Source organism: Sorghum bicolor, chromosome 1 (genome assembly GCF_000003195.3).
Source record: "Sorghum bicolor cultivar BTx623 chromosome 1, Sorghum_bicolor_NCBIv3, whole genome shotgun sequence".
NCBI lineage: Eukaryota > Viridiplantae > Streptophyta > Magnoliopsida > Poales > Poaceae > Sorghum > Sorghum bicolor.
The window spans coordinates 75,406,190-75,431,004 of NC_012870.2; the positions used below are offsets into that span (position 1 = coordinate 75,406,190).

The window sequence follows — 24,815 nt, forward strand, 5'->3', positions numbered from 1 at the left end:
GTATTGGTAGAAATAAGCAGAACACATGCTACACCAGTTTGTCGTTTTGAACCTACCATGACATACATAAACAATACCAGTAAATTAAGATGGCTACAGCAAGGGATTGTGTTGAATAATTATCTGACCAGGACACTAGAGGCTATTTGTTTTCGTTTCTATTTGCAGCTAGCACAAAAGAACAGCTTAACCAGCACCAATTTTCACCACACAAAACAGCTAGGTTGCAAGTTTCAGCAAGAGACAAGAGATGGCTGGCAGTCTGGCACAGTAGGACAGCATGGAATACTGTTTCAAAGCCTTCAAAGGATTTGCTGGACAATGTAAAGGATGACACATTATCAGGGGAGGAGAAAAAGAAAGATGCCAGGTAATACCATAACTACTCATTATTTTTGCCAGATTGATGAAAATGTACACCAGACAGGAGAAAAGAAATTTAACCACTTTCTCAAGCAAAAAATGAGAAAAGAGGATGTACCGTACACATGTTTTCAAACTTTGCCAGTACTGGAGTAGATCAGCGAAGGAAATTAGCCTCCGGTCCAATGTACAGAATTTGAAATGCATATGTCTATATACAAAGCAAGAGCAGCACAAACAGAGAGAGGCTGAAGAGGTATAGCAAAGTCAACCATAATGTGCACAATATAAGCCCAATGAAGCTTAGAAGCATTTATAAAGAAACAATTTCTGGAAGAGCCCTACAACAAGATCAGGAAACCAAATCGCAAAATCACCAAGATACAGCACAAACTTGACATACCAAAGTACCAAGAAAACGTTGACATATTCTGTATAGATTTTTACTAGAGTATGTCACCAGTAGTACATCTATTAGCTATTTGGGTTGTATATCTTGTTTCACACAGCAAAGTCAATACAAAAGGGGAGTGCAGAAGAACTCTAACTGCCATATTGTTGCGACAATTTCTTCATCCATACTACAACTACAAAATTGCTTGTATACAAAGGTTATCATTGGCCCAGTGATGTAGACCGTAGACGTGTACATATAATTCATCAATCATCACCTCCTGCCTTATGGGTGCTTAAAGGAAATCTAAGACTGTTTAATGAAGATATCTTGGACAAAATCATAACTTGAGTACAACAGTTGCATGTTGTCTTATCAATTTTTCTTTTCTAAAGAAAACATTACAGGGCACAATCTGGTGTTATAACATGAATGAATATGGTATAAGCAATATTCAAGCCTGCCATATCAAATCACTGTGATCTGTTTGAGCTTTGACTAATATTTGGAAGTCCAAATGTGAGTAACCAGAAAATATCCAACCTGCCTCAACGTGTCACTTGGAACTCCATAGATATCAGCTAGGGTACAGTCTACAATTATATGCTGAGCTTAAAGTGACAAACAGTCATTTCTAAACTTTGTTTTTAACAAACTAAAAACAATATTTATTCTTTTGTGTTGCACACGCTTGCCACCAACTCAGTCTTTGCAAAATTCATCTGCATCCCCTAAATCCATCTCAGAATCATCTGAAAGAGAACAGCCATCTAAGATGTAATCTGAATTTTCACTTTCAACATCCAATACATCATCATCATCACGGCCTAATAAGTAATCATCTGAATCAGAAGACACGTCAAATTTACCAAGATTCTTAAATCTCCCTCTGTAACCAGTAAGTTGAAGGAGCTTTTCCCTCCACCGCACCAACGGACACTTCTCTATCAGTTCTGTCCCATCATATGCCTCAGTTAAGAACACACTCAACCTCTTTCCCCCTTCAGAAACATAAAAGATGCCATAATGCTTCAAGAGTAACCTCATAAGCTTCTGTGGCATTACAAACTCACGACGGAAATGCGTAAGGTGATCGGTCACCAGCCTCTTTTCCAACATGAAGCTCAGTATCTCATGCATCACTGCAACTGCCCTCTTATCAAACTCTGGTGATCCAGGAGTCAATCCCTTTGCCTCTGCATAAGGGGACAGGTAGGTGACCTTCTGAAACTGCTCGGTATTGCCAGTTTTCACATAATGATGAGCTTTTCCTCGAAATCTGTAGTGACTAGTAAAATTTGGTGGGAATTTCATCGGGAACGGAAGCGAGAGATCTCCTGGTGGACTGGCATTGGCATCGCCAGTCGACACAGACGCCTTCTTCTCAAGCTCAGTGACTGCCCAGGCTGGGTTCCAAGAGACGAGCTCCAAATACTCACCATCCTCCAATCTGACCAGCCTGAAATGCTCCGGAAACATGTGCACCCACCGTGTCCGAAAGTCATGAGGAAGCCCCATGTCGCGCCGGAAGTGGGCGATCTTGTCGATTGGCAGCCGCCGGTCCACGGACAACATGAGCATCCTGGTGACGTACTGCGCGGCCACAGGAGAGTGCTCCTCCAGCAGGCGCGCTTCCTCCTCGACGAGCGCCTCCGCCTGCGGCGAGAGGCCTGCCCACATGACGCCGCGGCTGTCGCGGCAGACCTCGAACAGGTGCGGCGACCGGCGCACGAAGTGGGCCACCTTGTGCGGCTTGACGAGGCCGAGCTGCGGCCGCAGGATCTCGAGGCGCTTGAGCGGGGTGACGTGCTCCTCCTCCTTCTTGAGCGCGTCGACGACGGCGAGCACCTTGGAGAGCACCTTCCAGCGCTCGGTGGCCACCTCGAGCGCGTGCACGCGCTTCTTCTTGCTCCGGTCCTTCACGCTGCGGCCGCGCGTCATGCCTCGAGCCGACGAGAGTTGGTACGGGCATTGGCACCGCCAGTGCCTCTGGCTCCGGGAGCGAAGCAGCTCGCTCAGGCGATTGCGCGAACATGCTGCGTGCATGGCGTGTGAGGCAGCCAGTAAATTCTGAAGCAGGAGTGCCGTGACAGGAGCAGTAACAATACTATTGTAACACGAGTAGTCTGGGAGGAGGATGCAAAGGGCGCGAGCCTAGTCGCGCTGCGGAACGGCGGCGAGAAGAGGAGAACAAGGCGGCGGCTGCGGGGGAACCGGAGGAGAGGCCGAAGGAAAGACGGAGGAGGGAAGAAAATGAAAACTTGGCCGTGCTTGATGATCGTTTACCAGAGGAAGCCACCGATGTGGCTAGGTCTAGACAGAGCCCATTAATCTCTGCTGGGTTTGCTGGGCTCATTTTGACATTTCCCGTTAGGCCTTTGAAGCCCACACGATAAGGCCCAGTTTTTTTTTAACTGATAAGGCCCTGTTTTGATCGTATTAGTTAGGACTTAGGAGCCAAACTTGTTAGGTTCTTCAACTAGTTGGCTCACAACTAAAGAATAGACAACCTAGCCTCACTTTTAATTGGGCTAAAGCTAGAAATTATTGTCTAACAATAGGTGTTTTGCATTCAAATAAACCTTAAGGCCTTGTTTAGATGTTGGAATGGAATTCAGTTTAAGTTTCACTTTAATCTATCCTAACACATATAGATTAATATAAATCCGACTATATCTAAGCAATGTCTAAATTGAGGTCAAAGAATATGTGGGCAACTTTAGTGTGGGTCGTAATCACTCCGCTTGAGGCAAAGCTCCCTTTTTATCCAACGAAAGCATCCGATCTAAGTAAATGGATCAAGGAAGATGAGGGACATGAACAAGAATGGTTTGCCTTGAGGAATGAGGAGTAAGCGTAGTGTGTTGCCAAGTGTCAACGCCAGGGCTAGGTGGTGGGGTGGCCTACAACACGATGATTCGCAGGAACAAGGTTGTCGTACCTTAGCCCTCCTAGTGTGATATGCGGCAGCCAACAACCAATGCATAAAGGACATCCTAGCAGTACTAGCGAAGTCAAATGCTAACGTGGCTGAGAGAAAAATTAAAAAACAACAAAGCTGCTAACATCCATGTATATGCTTGGAAGATAGGGTAGACTGTTCGTTTGAATTTATCGGTACTAGTTTTTAGCCACGGAACGGTGTTTTACATTCACAACATATCGATATCTGCATTAGCAACAACTTTTTCAGCCAGCCGAAGTATTTATTGGGAACAGTGCAAGCCTTGCAACTCTTGGCTCCCTAGCGAGATACTTTTTTCACTCTTTTTCTTCCACGTAGGACCAAACACAAAGCTAAGTTGGTGACATCATCGGCTCATCGGGGACACCCTAAGCGAGCGAGATGGTCAAGTTGTTGATCTAAGAATAGTTACCTAATTTCCCTCTTCAAACTTCAAATTTACATAGACATATTAAACTCCCCCTCCAACTTCTAAAACCATTTAACTTTACCTCATGCTCGGTTACAAGTGGTTTCCAAGGTAGTTTCATTATTTTTTAGTTACAACATGCCTAACGAATACCTAGTAATATTTTTAAACCATGGAAAATGCCTCTAAGCTTCTAAAAGTTTATTATACAAAAAAAATCAAATAAAGTATTGAGAGCTCATGAAAATATCTCTATAAGTCTCAAAAAATATATTTAGCTCCCGAAAATGAGGAAAATATTTCAAAACGTGTTTAGACATTGAATAAAATGCTTTGGATTTTTTCCCTTGGTTTTACCTGATATCTTTCCATTTTTTAGAGCTAATTTTAATTTGTGGAAGTTTTTTTAGAGATACTTTCACGAGCTCTAAATATATTATCTAGGTTTTTATGCCCCAATCTACCTCTAGAATTTTTCCTTGTAATTTTTAGGAGCCTAGATACATTTTATGCTTTTGAAACACTATTATTTATTTAATGGATTTTATAACTAAATAAAGATGAAACTACCATGAACACCACTTCTAATTAGAGCAAGGAAGTAACTTTAGTTGTAAAAGTTGTGAGGTTAACATATCTTGGTTTTAGGGCTCGAGTAGAAAAACTATACATCAACGTGTAGTTTTTTTATTGGGTACAACTGTATGTACACAAATCACACATCAACATTACATGCGTGCGCGTCTATAGACATGCAAAAAAAAGGGAACTCTAGCCCACCGTTGATTGGATGGACATATCAATCCACCACTCACACCACACGCATGTGTACCCTACTTTGTCTAGAAAAATTCTAAAAAGGATACAACAAACCCTAGTCAATAGCATAAGCCTACCTTACCACTGGACCCTCTCACATACCACAACGAAATACTCCTTCCATTTTAAATTATAAGTTATTTTCAGAATATTGGAGAGTTAAAACATCTCAAGTTTAACATAAATTATAGAGAAAATTTCAAAAAGTTATGACATCAAATAGATATACTATGAAAATATAATTAATAAAGATTCTAATAATACTTAGTTAGCATTTTAACTATTATTATCTTTTTTTTTTTGAGAATCAACTTATCACACAAATTTAGTCAAACTTGAGATGGTTTGATCCTCCTAAATTATTGGAATGCCTTTGTAATTTGGAGCACATTTCAGAGTAGAGGCGATATGGCTTGGTCTAAATGCTAGCCCATACCTCAGTTGGGTTTTGGGGCTCATTTTTCGTTAGACCTCTAACATGAAGTCAATAATAAATAAGCCCTAAAAGCGAGCGCAGAGCCTTGTAAACCAGGCCCATAGAACTTAGGCGCACCATTCAAGGCCTCGTTAATTTGAGAAAATATTGTACAATCCTGTACTAACTAAGATCAAAAAGTTCGTCTCACAAATTGCAGGTAAATTGTATATCTAGTTATTTTTTATCTGTATTTAATATCTTATATATGTGTCGAATGATTTGATGTAACGTTAAATCTTGAAATATTTTGCAAAAATTTTGGAAATTAAACACGAACTGGAAGCTTGTTCTCATCGTGACCTCGTGTCCGTCGAAGGCGTCTCTCGTTCTTCGTTGGTGCTATAGTGCAAATACTTCTTTTTCCTTTGGGAAATACAAGAAGAGGAGGAAGATGAATAGGATCCTTGTCGAAATCTAGAGTTGTCAACCAAGATGGTTGCAGGTTAAAAAAAAAAGAGAGACCATTGTGTCCGTATAGCTGCACTGCATACCAGTGGAGGAGCCATTGTTGTTCAAAAATAATGCGACGCACGACTTGGACTGTTCCGCGAGCGTGTTCCTCTCTTCATGGAATGGAACGGCCGCGAACGCGAAACGCCATCCCGCGTGCGTGCGCGCCCACGAACCTGGCAGCGCCAGGTCTTCGTTTTGCGTCTCCCCACAAGCCCGTCTCCAGTTCGTGCAACGGGAACGGCGACGACGGCACGGCACCGCGCGTGATTCTTTTCTACTTGGGCCTTGTTTAGTTTCGAAAAGTTTTTGGATTTCGGTACTGTAGCAATTTCGTTTGTTTGTGCCAAATATTGTTCAATTATAGACTAACTAGTATCAAAAGATTCGTCTCGCGATTTACAGTTAAACTGTGAAATTAGGTTTTATTTTCGTCTATATTTAATATTTCATACATGTGTTGAAAAATTCGATGTGACAGAAAATCTTGAAAACTTTTTGGTTTTTGAGGTGAACTAAACAAGGCCCACACGGTTGGGCTCTTGTTGGAAATAAACTGGACCAGGACGCCACTGGGCGCTCGTCTAGCTTAGACAAATTGAGGCTCTGTTTGGTTTCAATTGTTAAAGTTTATCGTCTGTCACATCAAATGTTTGGATACATACATAACACAGTTAGAGAGTAATTTGCGAGACAAATCTTATAATACATGTTAAACTTTAATAACTCAAACCAAACAGTCCCTTGACTTGCTCCCATGCCCTCTGTTATAGTCAGTATTCAAACGCCTTTTGACCTTGCGGTGATCTCGCTGTGGATCCTTTGGACTTAGTTCTAAATTTTTTTAATATTTTTCGTCACATTAGATCTTTAAACATATGTATGAAACATTAGAATCTCTACAACTAAAAATTATGGAAAGGACCCATCTACCACACCTATGGTGAAGCCACAACTCCCATCCCTTTTAGCCATGATAGGCTATCCCATCAACCTAGACCCACTCACCCATACATGCAAAATTATTTTAGCGAATTTAAAAAAATCATAACTTTTAAACCGAAGATATAAATTAAATTCCGATTGCACTATTAAATTTCTCATAACAAATCCTTCAAAACAAAAACACACATGGATATATTTAGATACAATTTTATTAATGAATAGTTATCTCTACAACTAAAAAAATATGGAAGAAACATAGACTATGTGGATTGTAAAACCCGTAACAACGTACGGGCATTAACCTAGTATAGATAAAAAACTTAACTAATTATACGGTTTATCTGTAATTTGTGAGACTAAAATTTTTCTCTAACTAAGCAAGGCCTAATACGCACCGTCGTCGCACTGTAGGTATCGACTGTCGACAGGACGACAGACATAACATACGCAGGTGGCTAAGCCAAGTCTACGCAAATGATGATCCTAGTCCTAGTAATAATAATAAAACTAAAACCATGGCGCCACTTTTGACTCAGAGCTTGCGGTCTCACTCTCACGCGGCCTCTGCGCTGCGCTGCCTGATTCAAGGTCGACGGAACGTTCGCCTTTTTTTTTTTTTTTGTCTGGCAGTGCGGATCTGCAGGAGGAAGATCTGCACACCATCATTTGAAGTTGAAGACATCACTGTCAACCCGTCTGACCTTGAAAAACGTACGGAGTAAACTACTTCTTGTCTGTTTTTTTTACCCTGACGATGAGGAGTGACGATACATTTGCCTGGCCGCCAAGGTCCGGCCAATCCTCCCTTTCGCGAGGTAGCAGTACTCCTCATATACTCAGGGCTTGTTTAGTTTGAAAAGTGAAAAAATTTTCGGTACTGTAGTACTTTCGTTTGTTTATGACAAATATTATTCAATTATGGACTAACTAGTATTAAAAGATTCGTCTCGTAATTTATAGCTAAACTGTGTAATTAGTTTTTGTTTTCGTCTATATTTAATATTTCATGCATGTACCACAAGATTCGATGTGACATAAAATCTTAAAAACTTTTTGGTTTTGAGAGTGAACTAAACAAGGCTTTGAATTAGCGTGACGGTCACGACAGATCACCATCAAGGGGCGACAGCCATGCATTAATGATGGCTCGGTGGGTAAACACCCGAGAGATATTTGCGCACCCAACCCAACATACCGCGTGCGAGTTGCTATCGGAAACGTGACAGAATCGTGCGCGATCCCATCCTCGCCCGCGTACTGTACTGTACCGGGCACCCTGACCGCTCCTGTTCCAAGGCGGAGTGTTAGGCACGTAGCCGGGGAGCAAGCTTGACAACGGATGGAAAAATTCCCGTGCGCGTCTCGCACTGTATTACTCCCTCCGTCCCAAATTACAATTCATTCCAAAAATCTTATAGAGTCAAAGTTTTTTAAATTTTACTAAATTTATATAATAAAATAATAACATTTTTAGTATCAATCAAGTAGAATCTTTGTTAATTATATTTTTATAGTGTACCTATTTTATGACATAAATCTTTATATTTCTCTCTATATTTTGAGTCAAACTTGAAAATCTTTTGACTCTCCAAGATTTTTAAAATGACTTATAATTTGAAATAGATTATTATTATTGTTGTTGTTGTTGTTATTATTATTATTATTATTATTATTATTATTATTATTATTATTATTATTATTATTATTATTATTATTATTATTATTATTATTATTATTATTATTATTATTATTATTATTATTATTATTTGACTTTATTTATGTATATACTTGAAAATATTAGATTACCTGATTTAAATTTAACTTTTTGGCTTTGGGTGTTTAGTTCTCCTTTTATTCCAAAGAATTCGAACCTTTAGTTCATAATTTTGCATCAGGTACTAAACATCATATAAAAATTTTGATAAAAAAATAATTATTCTCTATTTTGGATTTTGCCTTAAGAGGTAAAAAAGGTCCAAAAGTTTCTCAAAGCCCGTGCCCACTCCCACGAGCACTGAAAAAATTGACATTTTGGATTGAACTAAAAACACCCTTGAAAATATGGTATTTTTGTATTTCATTATTTTAAAATATTTTTGTATTTTACATTCCATAGAGATAAACATAACCCTAAATTTATCGGTTTCTGTATTGTCGCATGTCCTGATTTCGGTGTTTATATCTCAGTTTTGGAGAGAGAGAGAGAGAGAGAGAGGGAGAGAGAGAGGATTTTTTTTTTTCGTTTTTTATCTGCGTGGCACACGGGAACGCGCGCGGGTGGCCGGCAGGCACGACGGACGAGTCGCCACGGGCGGAGCCCACGGACGGAGGGAGGGAAGAAAGCGACGCGACGCGACGGGCACGGGCTCGGTTCGGTTTGAATGAATGAATAGTACAGCAGCGTGCAAGTTGCAAGGCAGCGGTTGAGACCTGGCAGCGAAGGTTCCCGTCGCCTAGCTAGCACGGTCGGCAGCATGTGGATTCCGTGGGTGCCCCACTTGCGCCTTGCCCGGTGATACACTCGCGCAAGAGACGTGGTGGTGGTGGCTGGTGCCGCTCCAGCAAAAGGTGTTGACGCGTACGTAGTGGTATCGTACGCGGTTTTGTAGGCACGTTTTCGTGGTGCCCGTTTGGACCACTTTTGAATTTTTCTTTTGGGGGGCAAATAGAGTATTCCTAGCTTTGCGTGTTGGACTGTACAGATTTGAGGCTGTGATTGGAACTCCATTTGGGATTTTTCTTTCTTTCTTTCTCTTTCGTTTTCCATTTGTTCTTGGAATCGTCAAATTTTTACTCTCAAATTAAGCGAGGAGAAGTTGCTGCTGGCATCAAGTTTTGTGTAAAATTCAGCCATGATTTTTGCGGCAGAAAACACACGTGTCACGAAAGTCACACAAATTGTTGAATCTCCATCTTTCTTTCTAGTATTATCGAATCATCAAATCTTACAAGAGCAGCGAAACTCTCTCGTAAGAAAAAAAAAAACAAGAAGAATAACATCTCTCTACAACCCATTTCAATTTCCATACAAACCAATCCAGCCTGAGGAAGGCAGGAACCCACCGAATTAATCGATCCACATGACGCGACGCGAACTCCCCAAATCACAGCGCGATGGTGAGGCGCTCGGCGTCCGTCGTGCTGCCGCCGAGACCGAGCCAGGAGGAGGCCGCCGGCTGCTTCGTCTTCTCCGCCTCCTCCGCGGGGGACGGAGACGGGCGGGTGTAGGGCGCGCGCTCCACGAGGCGGTCCTTGCGTTTGGCCAGGAACCGCTGCAGCGACGCCTTCCTGGCGATGGGCAGGTCGTCGCGCGGAGCCGGAGCCGGAGCCGGGGCCGGGGCCGGGACCGCCGCGCGCTCGGCGCCGCCGGCTGCGAGGCGCATGACCTCGGCCGCCTTCTCCGCGGGGAAGTCCTCGAACACCACCACCCTGCCGCCGTAGAAGATGGTGAGCGGCGCCGCCGTGGAGGCGGGCCCAGCCATCTCCTCGCCCCTCGCGGCGGCGGCCGGGGTCGGCTCCTGCTCGGCGCCGACGTCCGCGCCGGGCATGAGGCTCAGCGTCGTGGCCGGGGCGCGAGCGGCAGGGGCTGCGGCGGCCGCCATCTGCTGCTCGGCCTTGACGTACTGGCTCAGCACCCCGCAGGCCAGCGCGAACCTCCGGCTCTTGCCCTCCGCTGCCGCCATGGCCATGTCAATCGAGACGACTGCTTCGCGCTTGCTTCTCCTCCTTCTCTTTGCCTTGGCTTGTGTTGCTGTTTGCTCTTGCTCTTGGTGGTGCTGTGGGAATGGATGATGGGGGCGCCGCGGGCAGCCTTGTGTTTTATAGGGGTCGGGAAATGGGGGCGGAGGAGGAGGGGCAGGGCAAGAAGGCAATTGACTTGATGGAGTGGAGACGTGGGGAGGCATCGTTTAGGGCGGATTAGTTTTTTCGCCGGCGGGTGGGGGGAGGGGGGGAGACGTGAGGCGCGGTGGTGGCGTGGTGCTGGGCACGAAGAACACGTGATTCCTGTGGGCGACGGGCAGGGAGGCAGGGGCAGGTTGGGTGGGGTGGGCCGGCGTTGTCGGATGGAGACGTGAGGAAAAAGAGAATGCCTAATTGCCTCTCTATTTTTTTTTATTCGTTCGTTCGGCGGGGGAGAGAGAGAGAGGTGTGGTGCGGGCCTTTTCGTCTTGTCGACCATCGGCTAGCTGCGGCCAGTTGTATTTCTTTTTGTAGGAAGTATGCTTCACGCTCTAAAAAAACGTGGTAAAAAAAACGTGGTTGGGACTTCTTTAGGCAGGAATCCAACCGGGGAATGCATGAGCTCCACTTTTATTCGTTTACAAATACAAAACATACTTCCTCTAGTCTACAATAATTATACATCCCATTTTACAAGAAATAATATTTTTTTTAAAAGATAACTAAATAATTTGTCCTCTTGTTTCCAGGGTGTTCTCACAATTGTGAAGTCTCTATTACTAAAGCTTGTATAAGTCTCCCTTAGACCAATCTGTGTCCAAAAATATTTGCAAAAAACATACTTCTTGTTTCTTTGAACTTCGGCCCGTGCTTTAACAAATCGACTACATATGAACCGATTGTGTGTAGGCACTGTCTTTTCCCTATCCTCTTCTTGCCGAAGGGGGCGACAACAACACAACTGTCTAGCGCTCGACGGGGTGTGACTAGTCCTGGTCCACCATAATGGTGGTTGCTAATAAGTATATGTTTGGTTGGTCTAGGATGGTTGGGGTCGGGCCCAAACTCGTGGATCAGTCTGGTGTGAAAATGTTCCTTGCACATGGCGAAACCCAAGACGGTAGTGTGGCTATGCTCTTGCCAGTTGATGGTGGCCGCGTTGTTGTGGGAAGCGACGAGCATGTCAAGGAGGATGTTCTCGAGCCACGAGAGATACTCAGAGTATGGGAGCATCGCGATAAGAAATTACCTGTAGCCGGTTTAGAGGCAGATGTGGACAACTAGCAGGCAGTTGGGGACAACGACTATTAGGACGTGTTGGAGCATGTCACGGTTAGACTCACGATCCTCGTCCTCTATCACACCAGAGCGTGTGTATGAGGTGGCTAGAAGATGTGAGTAATGCCAGTGAGGTGCACGAGGGCATCATCCACTACGACGGGGTTGGCAAGATCAAAATCGGGGTGGAACAACATGATTAGCGTTCGAGGAAGAGGAAGTGCTCGTGGACATGGACCTAGACGAGAGCAGGCGACGGGAAAAGCACATACACCTCCTTGTTCACGAACCATGTGTCCTTCCCAGCCATGGCGTCCTCGAGCTCGAGCTTGATGAAGGGCTTGTCCTCCCTGTCATACGTGGAGCACTCCAACTCAAAATGGTTGGCTAGCATTAGCCGCAGCTTTAGTGTGTGATCGGCGACGTGCTGCGCGTCGAAGGCATCGCTGAACCCTGACCCAGCGATGAGGCATCTAGACCAGTTTGGTGCGTTACCGTCCTTGCAGCATATGGCAACATAGATGCAAAGGCTAGCGACAATATTCTCGGCGCTACGCGGGGAGGAACCGAAGAACATCATGACAAAAAACTTTCTTATATATTTTTCTTCTCTAACAGTTACCAGATCTCAAAATAATATATAGGGATGGACAATATGACATCCCAAATTCGAGAAGAGGAGGATTTAGAGTACCACTACATATAGGATATTTTTCTTCCCTGTGTGGGTAATTTATGGGGATATCATTTTATTAACATTCCAGTTCTTAGTGGGGTTTTTTTCATCCACTGGTTTTGCTCTCCTTTGCTTTTAAAGGAGCTCTTAACAAGTTTAGGAACCGTTCATGCATCTAAATTTTAATAAAGAAATTTGCAATGGCTAAACTAGAAGTTGAAATGGTAAACGACCACCGGTTGCAATCGATGAGCAAAACAATACATAGAAGTTGTCAGAAGCATAAGGAATTTCTTAGTTTTTTAGCAAATAAGGATTTTATTAGTAAATAAAGAAAATAAAATATGACACGGCAGCCGAGCCCAACTTATCCCCCTGCACTCTGTTGAACATGCAAGGCCGGCGAGCCCAGTAGCCAAGCCCATATCCATCAGACCACAACCGTACCATCTCCCCTGTACAGGCTGTACTGCTGCTAGTCTGTTACTCCATCAACAGAACCTGCGTGCCCGTTACGTACGTGGCGCTTCCGTCGCCGCAGGATCACATCGAAAAGGAAAAGGGAGCCGTACGAGCTCATGTGGCAACTGCGTGCACGCCTTTCCCCCGGCCCTGTGGCCTGCTCATGGTTCATTCACGAGAAAGATCTCGGGGGCGTCACGCGACGCGCCCATACCGCACCGGCCTTTATTCCCCCTCTCCCTCTCTCGTCCGCTGCCCGATTTTGATTTTCTGGTCCGCGTACGAACCACGAGGGGAGATTTGTATAGATGATGATCGTATCCGGCTAATTGAGGTTGAGGAGGCGGAGCAATGATTTCCATCAGTCAGATTCGTTCGTCGCTAAGCAAATAGTCCGCCCGCGCTAAGCCTTTAATTACACTGCAGCTGCTATCTTTGAAACGAAACTCCTGTGGTGGTGCCGGTGGTGGAGACGCGTCATGCGCGCAGGCAAACACGTTTCGTTTCGTGGCGACGGGGGAGCAGGGACAGCGACGTGGCGTGCAGCACCGCCCACCTGCCCCCACGCACCCCTGTCGCGTGGCCGTGGCGTGACTGTTGAAACAAAACAAGCGGCCCCAGGAGGATTAGCTCGATCGGCGGCAGCGGGAAGGAAGATGCCGCGCGGGACCGGGCAACATGCGCCAGAAATTAAATTCCGTCACATGTGCGCATGCAGCAACGTGCTGGGATAAAGATATACTACTATCTGCATCGTGCTAGCAAATTGCATAATAATCAGGGCGACTTGTTAAACGGGAGAACAATATAATTAATAATCAGAAGCATGACAAGACTTGCTAAGCAAACAATGTCACTTTTCTTGCAGCAGAGGCTACAACTTGACGTGGGGCTAGCTGATGGACTCGTCTTCTGGTTCTTAAGTTAATTTAATTTGGTGTTTGCGCAGCCTGTGAGTCCTCTTGCCTATGGTTGAAACCTTGATGTCTTTGTTAATCCCCCTTTTTTATATATATAAAAAAAAATGATTCAGTCGCAGCCGCCTGCTATACATGCCAGCATATTATTATTATATATACTGATACTGATACTAGCTCAAAGGATAAGAAAAATGGTGAAAGTAAACGCGAACGTGAGTCAACTTTGTGTTTGTTCGCCACGAAGGACGGAGCCCAAATACGACTCAGTCACTTGTTCTGTTTTCTTTTCCTCGTGGTTCGTTGCTTATTTTCTTTTTCGATAATGCAAGATCTTGTTGTAAATAAACAAAAACAACGAGATCAAGGACCAGAGGTCAGGTGTCCTGACCTGCGGCATATCAAAATGTACTGAGGTCATTTTTTCATGCCGCGTTGTGACTGCACCGCAGCTAATTGTTTCTTTTTCATTTGATATCTACAGCTAATTGTTGATCATTTTGCCTTTAGCAGCCACAACTACAGCTGCAGCCAGCGCATCATTAGTGACTATCGTTAGGGGCGAAGGAATATACTGTTGTGAGTATAAGTTGCCAAATCACTTTATGTGTCGTTTTTTCATGCAAAAAGTTTTTTTTATCATAAGTACAGTGATGCTCTTAGTAGCCGAACCAAAAGTTACGGATTAGATATCATGATGTTTGTCTTAGAAATCGACGTAACCACCTTCGATGTAGATATCAAGATGTTTGTTCCTCTTAGAACACTCACAATGCAGACTCTATCATAGAGTCTAAAGTTATTTATTACTTCGAACAATGTGGACTTAGAGTCTAAATAAGACTTGGAGTCTTATTTTTTCTACCTCTTTCTTCAATAAATATGCTGCCACATCAGCAAAATACCATAAATACTATGTAATTAATTGTCTTAGACTCTGTGATAGAGTCTTGCATTGTGAGTGCCCTTAAGACATAAGAGGAATGGCAATAAACAACAATTAATGTGGTAAGGACATGACTTACAGAAACGGTGTAAGAATTTAGTATGGATCAAATTTATTTTCCGAGGAATACAATAAACATGAAAAAAATCCTACATTTCAAAGGCATGGCAGGATTTGTTAAGCAAACAATGTCGCTTTTCTTGCAGCAGCGGCTATAACTTGACGTGGGGCTCATGGACTCGTTTGGTTCTTAATTTAACTTGGTGTTGCGCAGCCTCGGTCCTCCTGCCTACGGTTGAAACATAGCTTGATGTCTTTGTTAAATGTTAATCCCCCTTTTCATTAAAAAAATGATTCAGTTGCAGCCGCCTGTTATACATGCCAGCATATATACTGATATACTGAGACTCAAATGACAAGAAAATGGTGAAAGTAAACACGAACGGGAGTTAACTTTTGTGTTTGGTCGTCAGAAAGGAGCCCCAAGACCACTCAGTCAGATGTTCTGTTTTCTTTCCTCATGGTCCATTGTTTCTTTTTTTCCCCCGATAATGCAAGATCTTGTTACAGATAAATATTACAATGAGATGAAGGACAAAAGGTCCTGACCACTGGCATATCATGATCTTAGCAGCCTAGAATCAGAAATATGGTACATGTTCCTGTTCTTATGTTCCACGTTCTGAAAATAGAATATTCCCGTTCTTAAAAATAATACGCCAATTTTCTGTTTCTGGGAACGGAACAGAAACATGGCTACTAAGGTCATGATGTACATAAGTTTTAACATACTATGATACATTCAACAGTATATATGATTTACAGGAATGGTGCAAGAATGTTGTGCGAATCAAATTATTTTCCTAGGAATACAATAAACATGAAAGAGTTCCTACATTTCAAAGAGAATTTTAGTGTTGAAGAAAAGAGCTCACACCATTGTGTCCTTACTCGACAAATGGGGATGTTGACCAAGTGATCCTGGTTTTCAGCGAACTGATCAATGCACACCATTTCCATGTTTGGTCAATTCAGTAGACTGCAGAGATAATTAGCATATGCGTACCGTGTCTAGGGTGCATACGTATATGTGCACATAAGTACGTAATTGGTAGAGGAAAGAACCAGCAACAAGTAAGCCACAGAGTTGTTACGATACTGATAACACGTGGAATTCCAGACGCAATGCACACTGAATAAACTATTAGTTCGTGTTCAACCAGTGAGACCTCTGCGATAGCTACAGACACATGACACTGATTGATGAGCTAGGCAGCTTGCGTGTTTGATCCATGGGTCAACTATCTGAATGAGATGGTCGAACTAAAATGCTGGAAAAGAAAAGGAAGAATACCTACTGGCGAAAAACACGCTAATGTTTGGTTGAGTACCTGGGGCCCTCAGCAAAGGTGCTAGCCATCGAGCGCAGAGCAGAGCCTGGCCAAATAAGACTCCTTCTCCTAATCTCCTGATACTGATCGCAACCTAATGTTAATTTGAACTACAGTCTGGGCTCTCTTTTGCTTTTGAAATTAATGGCAATCTTAATTTTCCAAATAGACTATCCATTTCATTGGCTTTTAACTAGCAACAGCCACCAAGCACTTCAGAGCAGTAGCACAGTAGCAGCACCTGTGGGGGTCAAAGCAAAGTTCTTGCATCCTCGCATGCGACTGACATGTGGAATATTCAGTTTCGTCTCATCAGACATCAGAGTCTGCAGCCAGCCAGACGTGGAGACGAAGAACACGCAGGAGACTAGGAGAGCGAGAAAGAGAAAGGCCAACAGAACTTGCTCCCCGTCGTCTTCTCCCTTCTACTACTAATTATCTTTCCTGCCAGTCCCACCACTGAGTTTTGACCACGTACACGCGAAACGTGCCACGACGATGCCGACGGATGTGTGTTTAGTATACCACCACCTAATGCAAGTTTTGTCGGAGGAGAGGAGCTTTGAAACGGTAAGCATAGGCCGGCCGGCGTCGTCCCAAAGTCTCGGTGACGACGACGTGTAACGACTGCACCACACACCCATGCATGCACGTTTCTTCTTTCCTCCCTCTCCGTGTTCCTGCGCGCGGCTTCCTACTCCCCTCCCTCTCCGCCGGTTCCTTGATGAGCTGTTCCTACCACCGCGGACAGCGCAGCACATGAAAGTTTAGCTTTAATTTGGTGTGTGAACCAATCACCATGAAGCCGAAAGTTTAACACATCTGAACTTGTCTTTTAACAAATGACGGCTATTGCTATGGTTCGTTCCTTCATCAGTTGTTTCTTTGTTTTGTCTGAATAATTGTTCAGAGTTTGTTTGTTTGTTCACACCAAGAGTTTTTTAAGGTCGTATCAGATGACAGATAAATTAATTGTTTCGCGCAGTTTTTGCGTTAAAATTTGGAAATAGTAGCATCTCAGGAACATAATTGATACATGGAGCATGGAGGAGTGCTAGCTATGTGTTTCCGTTTCACTGATGACCAAAAAAGGGGGCAAACAATCCACATAACTGAATACTTTGTCAGCAACTCAGCACTATATATATGACACGAGACTGAAACAATGAAGCAAAAGAATAGCATATAACCTGTTCCATCAGCTTATTTGAATTTACACACTGTATATGTATGAAATCGATCATCTAGATTTAATTAATTAGTTCATATCCTTGCAGATGAATATCAGCAAGGAAGGAAAGAATTCTTTTGTCGCCAAAGAATTCTCAAACAGACAACTAATTAACCAATCATAATACACTAATTAGCTGGCTAGCTAATTCCCCTGAAGCAACCAGTAACTGGTGTAAATGTCAAGGGTTGAAACACGTACATATTTTTACGGCCTGAAAAAAAAATACTAGTAGTACGCAGTAGCAATTACTGGAGTAATTTGTAGTTTCCCATGGAGTAGGTGTCTTGCTGTCCTCCATCAGATTCTTCAGCTGAGGCTGAGCGCGGAGCTCACGCCGAGCCACGGCGCGCCCTCCTCCTTAACAGCAGGAGGCTGCTTGGTCGACGACTCACTTGCCGCCGCCGGGTATGGATCCGCCGCGGTGAGCCTGTTCTTCCTCTTCTCGAGGAACCTCTTGAGCGACACCTTCCTCGCGAGGGGCATGTCTGTAAGAAACGTGCACGCACGGGACAAATAAATGCTGTCACTCTCAGCTCGCTGTATTGTATGAACGCTACGTGGGCTTTTTGCTTTGCCCTCTGCAATTATCCGTGTGAACACTGGACTGGAGGACAGTGTAGGTATACGCGTTCCGTTCCTACCTGTGAGGCTGGGCTGTCCCAGCGCGTTCTCGGCGGCGGGCGCGGCGTTGCCGCCGGAGCCGGCGAGCTGCATGAGCTCCTCGGCCTTCTCCGCGGGGAAGTCGTCGAACACCACCATCTTTCCGCCGTAGAAGATGGTCAGCGGCGCTCTCCCGTCCGCAGGCTCCTTCCTCTTCCTAATTAATGGGACGAAGGAGATCCGATCAGAATTCAGAAGTTCACACACAGCACGGTAAGGAAGGTGATGCTGAAGGCGACGGAGAATGAACACACCTTTGCTGCTCGTCTTTGAGCGTGCCAGCCTGCTGCGGGAAGAGCTCCAGCACGGTGGTCCTCTCCTCGGTCGCAGCCGCCGCAGCGTCGGCTTCCGGCATGAGGCCCATGGCGACGGCCGGCGCGAGGCACCTGGTGGCGCCGCTGCCGCCCTGCTCCTTCATGTACTGCCTCAGCAGGCCGCACGTCACCGCGAACCTGCTGCCGGCCGCGGCGGCCTTGGCAGGCTGCTGCTGCTGCTCGGCGGCCATGATGCGATGGATGATGTTCCGATCCTCGTTCGCCGGCTGGCTTGATCTCAAGCTACTAGCAAAAGCACACGAATTGAAAGGAACAACTAGCTAGCTGCTCGCATCAAACTGTACTCTTGGCAGCAGACGAACACGGCCCAAGGTCGTCGGCTGCCTGGAAACGAGAGTTGGTTGGTTGGTTGCTTCCCGGAAACGAATAAACGGAGCTAGACGATGATATGTGGCGTGGTCATGCGGTAGCAAGGAGTACTATGTTTGGCACTCTGGTTTTTATAGCTGCGCACGCCGCAGCTGGAGCGGTGTTGGTTGACACTCGAGAGACACAGGACAGGGTAGTAGGCCAGAGGCCTTTGCTAATTTCGTGGCTTGCGCGGGCGCCGGGCGGTGAGGGGAAAGCATTGCAGCACGTGAAAGGCGAGCGCGTGACGCGACGTGATCTGAGATCGGGGTATGGTTAGCTAGCGCTAGCGGAAAGGTTGCGGTTGCCGGGTCGGGGCGCGCGCGAGGAGAGACGCCGGCACCGCACCGCACGTCTCCGCTCTGCTCCCGGGCGCGCGGTGGTCTTGGCTCCGCGGGGCCGCCTGCCGCTGGCTTCCTCTTCATTTCTGGGATCATGCTGCGAGGCAGGCGCGCGTGGGGGCGTTGGTTGGCGAACTGGCGGTGGGATGGGAGCGCGCGGTGGAGCGGACTGCCGGGCGGTGCGCCGTGCGCGTGGTGTGGATGGAGATGGACCGAGGCGAGCGGCCGAGGGGCGGCAAAAGAAGCGGGCGCGTGGGGGTTTCTGCTCGGTTTCCGGCGCGCACATGCTGCTGGTTCGGCCTCCGTGGAAGATCGGCGCTGGGCTACTTGGCCGCCTACTAGCGCCCGTGCCAGCCCAGTCCTAGTCCGGTCGTCCTTGTCGTAGCACAGACCGATTTGTGGTTGTGTGTGCGGGTACACGCATGCATGTGCTCTCAAGTTCAACACATGCGAATCCACGCCGTACTACGTTCTATGTTTAGGTGGGGGTTGGAAATAGCAAGTCTTTGTTGCTACTGACCGACTGACGCAAACTGTTCCTTCTAGTACTCCCCGGCCTTGTTTAGTTTTAGAAATTTTTTGCAAAATGAACAGTAGTATTTTTGTTTGTATTTAACAAAAGTTGTTCAATCATAGACTAAGGTCTTGTTTAGATGCATACAAGATTTTCTATCACATCGAATCTACGGCATTTGTATGGAATATTAAATATAAATAAAAAAGATAACTAATTACATAGTTTACTTGTAAATCACGATACGAATCTTTTAAACCTAGTTATTCTATGATTGGACAATGTTTCTCAAATAAAAACAAAAGTGCTACTCTCTCGTTGCGGCAATTTTCTGGCGGCCTAATATTTAGTTCGGGTCCAGCCTGTTTATAATGCTTATTAAGGAAGGAACAATATACTTTATTTATTTTGAAGGTAAACAAGGAACAATATACTCGTGCGTGTATATCGAGCGCCCACTATGCGAATGCACGCACGGCGTTCTAGTTTTAGGTGGGCGCTGCAGATAAGTTTACGTGGCGCTACTGTCATTTTCTCTTTACGAACATTTTCTGGCGGCCTAAACATTAGTTCGGGTCGTGCAGCCTACACATTATTGTATGCTTATTAAGGAAACAAATCGAGCGCCCACATGCGATGTTTTCCTTCTTATTATTAGGTGGCTGCCGTGATTTGGTTACAAAGTGTCATTGCTTCATCGTTCATTCAGGACGGACAGGTGATCAAAATGGAATTGAAGTTTCTAGTGCAGTACTAGAATCGTACTTGTTGCACGCTTTGGCCATATACTACTGTATATGTGGTTCGTTAGAAAAGCTAATTGCGCTTTGCTTCGGCATCGGTGGCTTTTCAAACCCCATTTCGTCGTGGTAGTGGCAGCAAGGCAGAACCATACAGAACTGAGAACGAGCCAATGCCATGCACGAGACGTGCAAAGGTGGTGGGGCCAAGATAGTACAACCACTACTCTACCCCTGTACTTTTGGCGAAGCAACGGCACGCTGGAAGTCGACGCGTGGGAAGTTGCCACGAAAAATGGCCCAATGAAATCCTTCCTTATAAGTCATGATAGAAACTATTAAATGGCTAGCTAATTTGGCTGATCAAGTGAATAGGATCTGAGTTGTCCTTTAAATACTCTCATTTTTCATTTCAAATTATAAATCATTTTATTTTTCTTTCATTATATCCACTAAAACACAAATCAATTTATAATTTAGAGCGAAGAGAGTATACAGTTAATATCAAGTTGTCTTAAATTTGACTAAATTTGAAAAAAAAACATCTATGATAACATAACCAAGTATAATTAGATTATGCAAATTGAACATATTTTCATAACAAATTCCTATTTTTGATTAAATATTTATTTTCTTTTTTCTGGTTCCTCCATGGGTAATTATTTATTTCATCTAAATTTTCCGACACGTAAATTCTTGCACGATCTATTTATCTACATAATGGACCTTTTATGCTCGTTTAATTCAGAGGCGAGTATGTGTGTGTGTGTGTTGGTGGTGGCAAGGTGGCTCCCTGAATTTCTCCCTACAGTAAAAACTCCGGTCGAACAGATAGCAGCGCACTGATGCTTATTGCTAGGGGTTGGAGTTGTGGGCCCTCGCGTCGTGTCAAGGGCCACAATAGGACACAGCAGCAGGTGACGATGCACTGCGGAAGAAAGTTCCCTGGAAGACGACATTCAGCTCTGGGTGGTTGGAAGGAAGAAACGTTAGAATAGTGGACGAGGAAATCAAATATTCCTAGTTTGATTACGTCGATCGGTGATCGCCCGCGTGCACGCGGCTTGCACTGTACTGTATAGTGCATTATTGATACTGTACTGTACTATGCAACAACAACAACAACAACAACAAGTAGTAGTAGATTAGTATAGCATTCCTCCCATGGGGAATGAACTGAAAATAAAGCAGCATGCACGCGTCCCCGGATCCATTATATTGGTTCGGCTCACTTATGTTACGCTAAGCATGCATGTATTAGTTAGACAAAGAATTAATTAATTAAGTAAAACGTCTTGATCGACGCCGCTTGCTGTTTGCCGCAGCCGCGTTGATCACCTGTTCTCTAAAACAACTACTGTACTGATCTACTGTATCATTTACAACTTTACATACGGGCTACGGCAGCCGAGGAGATCGCGCGAGGATCTCCCAACGGAATCGACGCGGCCGGGCGCGCGGGCATGGTCCCGCCGAGACGGCGATCGAGGCGGCAGCGCGGTTGCGTGTCGCCGTCGCCCGGTCGTGTGTGTCTTGCTTGCCGCCTGGCTATTATTGGTGCTCCCGGGGCTGTACGTACGTGGCAAAACGGAGGCACCGTGTGGTAGCCGTATATCTTCCGGCCGGGTCGGGTTCGGCAATGGCTACTAGATCCACGCACGCACCAGTGCACCACGGGCGCGCGGTCCACTCGAGAGGCATGCATGCAGCGACTAGTTGCGGCACGCTTCGTGCTTCTTGTCCGCGCCAGAAATCAGAAAACGGATTGTATTGCTCGGAGTAGGACGGTTAGGCCGTGCTGGGCTGTGGATTATTAGGCCTCCCGAGCTCCCTGCGATAGAGAGAGCGCACGTTTCTGTACGTGTGCTCTGGCGGCAAAACCGACTTGCAGTTGCACGTCATACATCACGGGACGATGCGATGGGATGGACATGGACATGGACGCGAGGCAGTCAATTGGCAAGCAGATATAGAGAGAGAGAGACTAGGGCCTTGTTTAGTTCCTTGTCGAAATATTTTCGCGACACTATAACACTTTCGTTTGTTTATTCCAATCATGGACTAACTAGCCTCAAAAGATTCGTCTCGTAAATTTCGACCAAACTGTGCAATTAGTTTTTATTTTTATTTATATTTAATATTCTATGCATGTGTCTAAATATTCGATGTGATAGAAAATCTTTAAAAAAATTTAGATTTTGGTTGGAACTAAACAAGGCCTAGATAGAAGGGGATGCGGTGCGTGCATGCTTTCCTCCCGGCGCCATCCACTTGGGCTCCCGGTACGGCAATCCGAATTGACAGTTACCCGGCATGACGCCGAACGCGCGAACCGACGTCTCGATCGCCCGTACATCGGATCCGTTCGTTCCTCCAGCTCGATTGCCACGACCGCCCAGGGTAGCAGCAGAAACAGAAATAGAAAGAGAACGAAAGAAACGGACGCGTTGGCCTACTTGCGTGTGCGTGCGTGCGTGCGCGCGCGTGGGTGCAGACCACCAGTATGCGTATGCGTGGTTCTTTCCATGAACGGGAAGGCAGTTGCTCCCGCAACCGTAAAGGACCTTTTCAAACGCACCGTTTCCCTCCTCAGTCCTCTCTCTCCCCCCCACTTGCGGGCGGTGGCCACGTTTTCCCTCAGGGCCAGGAGGAAGCGGGGCCGGGGCCTCTCTCCCTCTCGTCTCGTGGTCGGTCGCGGCAGCACTAGCGCACCTCCAGCTCCATCGCGCGCGGCGCGCGGGCGTCGACGCCTGCGAACCTCTCGTGTTTCTCTTCCTCCGATCCACCCCCCTCGTGCTGCACTCGCTATATAGAACAGGTCTCCACAAACCACCAGGGTCCATCCATCCATCCATCGAGAAGCAAGTCACGGCTCGTGCGTTGCAGCCCCAGCCAGCCCAGGGATCGGACATCGATCGATCTCGACCCCTCTCGACCGCGCGACCCGTGAGCACGTCGTCGTCGTCGATGGCGGCCATGCCCACGGACAGCATGACTCGCCGCTTCGCCGTCGCGTGCGGCGTGCTCAGCCAGTACGTCAGGAACGGCGCGCCCGCGACGACGATGACGCCGCCGCCGCCGTTCCTGAAGCAGGCGCCGGCGGCCGGACCCGCCGCGGCGCAGGAGATGATCGTCGCCAGCGCCAGCGCGCCGCAGCAGCTGACCATCTTCTACGGCGGGAGGGTGGTGGTGCTGGACGCGTGCCCGCCCGAGAAGGCGGCCGAGCTGATCCGCCTCGCCGCCGCGGCCGCGCAGGGAGGGTCGACGCAGCCGCCGGAGCAGGCGCTGGTGGACATGCCCATCGCCAGGAAGGCCTCGCTGCGGCGCTTTCTCGCCAAGCGCAAGGACAGGTCCTCTTCCGCCTCCCCGGCGCCCTACGACGACCGTCAGGACGACGACGAGCCGCCCGCGCCCAAGAAGGGCAAGATGGCGGCGGCGGCGACGCGCGAGGAGCCTTCCTCCTCTTCTTGGCTCGCGCTCGGCAGCCTGTGCTCCATGCACAGCCGTTGAGATCGCCGGCCGGCTCGCCGACGGTACGTACGTGATGAGAGTTCAAACAAGAGGTCGGGCGCACCCCTCCACTTGGCTTACGAGTACGTGGTTGGCATCGACCCCCGGCCATTGGAGGCGTTGTAGCAGCAATTTACCATTTTACCTACGGTTGTGCTACCTACCACAACGAACTGCGCATGTTATAGGGTACATATTATTATTATTATTACTAATTGCTAGTATATACGGTATCTATCGATCAATCAAGCCGGGCGGCTATACTGCATTGCGGCCGGCATGCGTTCTCACAGAGAGCGACGACACTATTCGTTCGTATCCTTCGTTGGTTTGGTGGTGTATCATCTAATCTAACAAGACGTGTGAACCTGAACGACAAGAGATGTTCAGCACTGTGAATCGTTTGTTGCTTTGTTTACTTTGTTTATCATTTAATTGTATTATAATTGCTATATATGTTTGTTTCATATATACTATGTGTGAGAGCTGTTCCACTATCTTTCTTTATCGGATTACACTATTAAACATGTGCTATGAAATATGGATTTGAATAAAAGGAAATTCTGTTGTGTTGTGTACTGTGGTGAACAGTTGATCGTACGGACTGGATTATGGGACACAAAATGAAAATTATGTATGTACAATATGGGTACCGAGATATTATGCCAATCTCAATGATGTTTTCAAAAGAGTTTCGTTCTCATTGACATATAAGAAAATATCACTTATTTGGCAACTTATTTAAGAGGAGAGAGATAGAGAGAGTTTCATATAAAGTCTTTATGTGGAAAAAACTCACTGACATAATTACCAACACAAAAGCTGATGTGACAGTTTTTGTAGCTGTGTCATGACTCATGAAACTATCCGCTGATACTGACCTTATGATTTTAATGATGCTTGTCTTTGTTGTTCCATTGATGTACATACATTTCCAAATAAGTGGCGTTAGGATACTA

The 24,815-nt window shown here is 45.9% G+C and overlaps 2 protein-coding genes and 1 pseudogene across 3 annotated transcripts; 1 reads left to right on the forward strand and 2 right to left on the reverse strand.

Moving 5' to 3' along the window:
* Positions 1,231-3,164, reverse strand: LOC8059332 (protein ROOT PRIMORDIUM DEFECTIVE 1). Its single transcript, XM_002468353.2, has one exon. The coding sequence runs from the start codon at positions 2,801-2,803 to the stop codon at positions 1,460-1,462; it is 1,344 nt and encodes a 447-aa protein (XP_002468398.1). The 5' UTR covers positions 2,804-3,164; the 3' UTR covers positions 1,231-1,459.
* LOC8059787 lies at positions 9,647-18,899 on the reverse strand (annotated as a pseudogene). The gene is made up of 5 exons (XR_002450029.1): positions 18,323-18,899; positions 18,050-18,225; positions 17,717-17,893; positions 12,055-12,235; positions 9,647-10,732 (listed from the first exon to the last, which is right to left on the reverse strand). The product of XR_002450029.1 is annotated as an uncharacterized LOC8059787 (transcript).
* Positions 23,085-24,426, forward strand: LOC8059788 (protein TIFY 11a). Its single transcript, XM_002465706.2, has one exon. It carries the CDS (start codon positions 23,314-23,316, stop codon positions 23,854-23,856), a length of 543 nt encoding a protein of 180 aa, XP_002465751.1. The 5' UTR covers positions 23,085-23,313; the 3' UTR covers positions 23,857-24,426.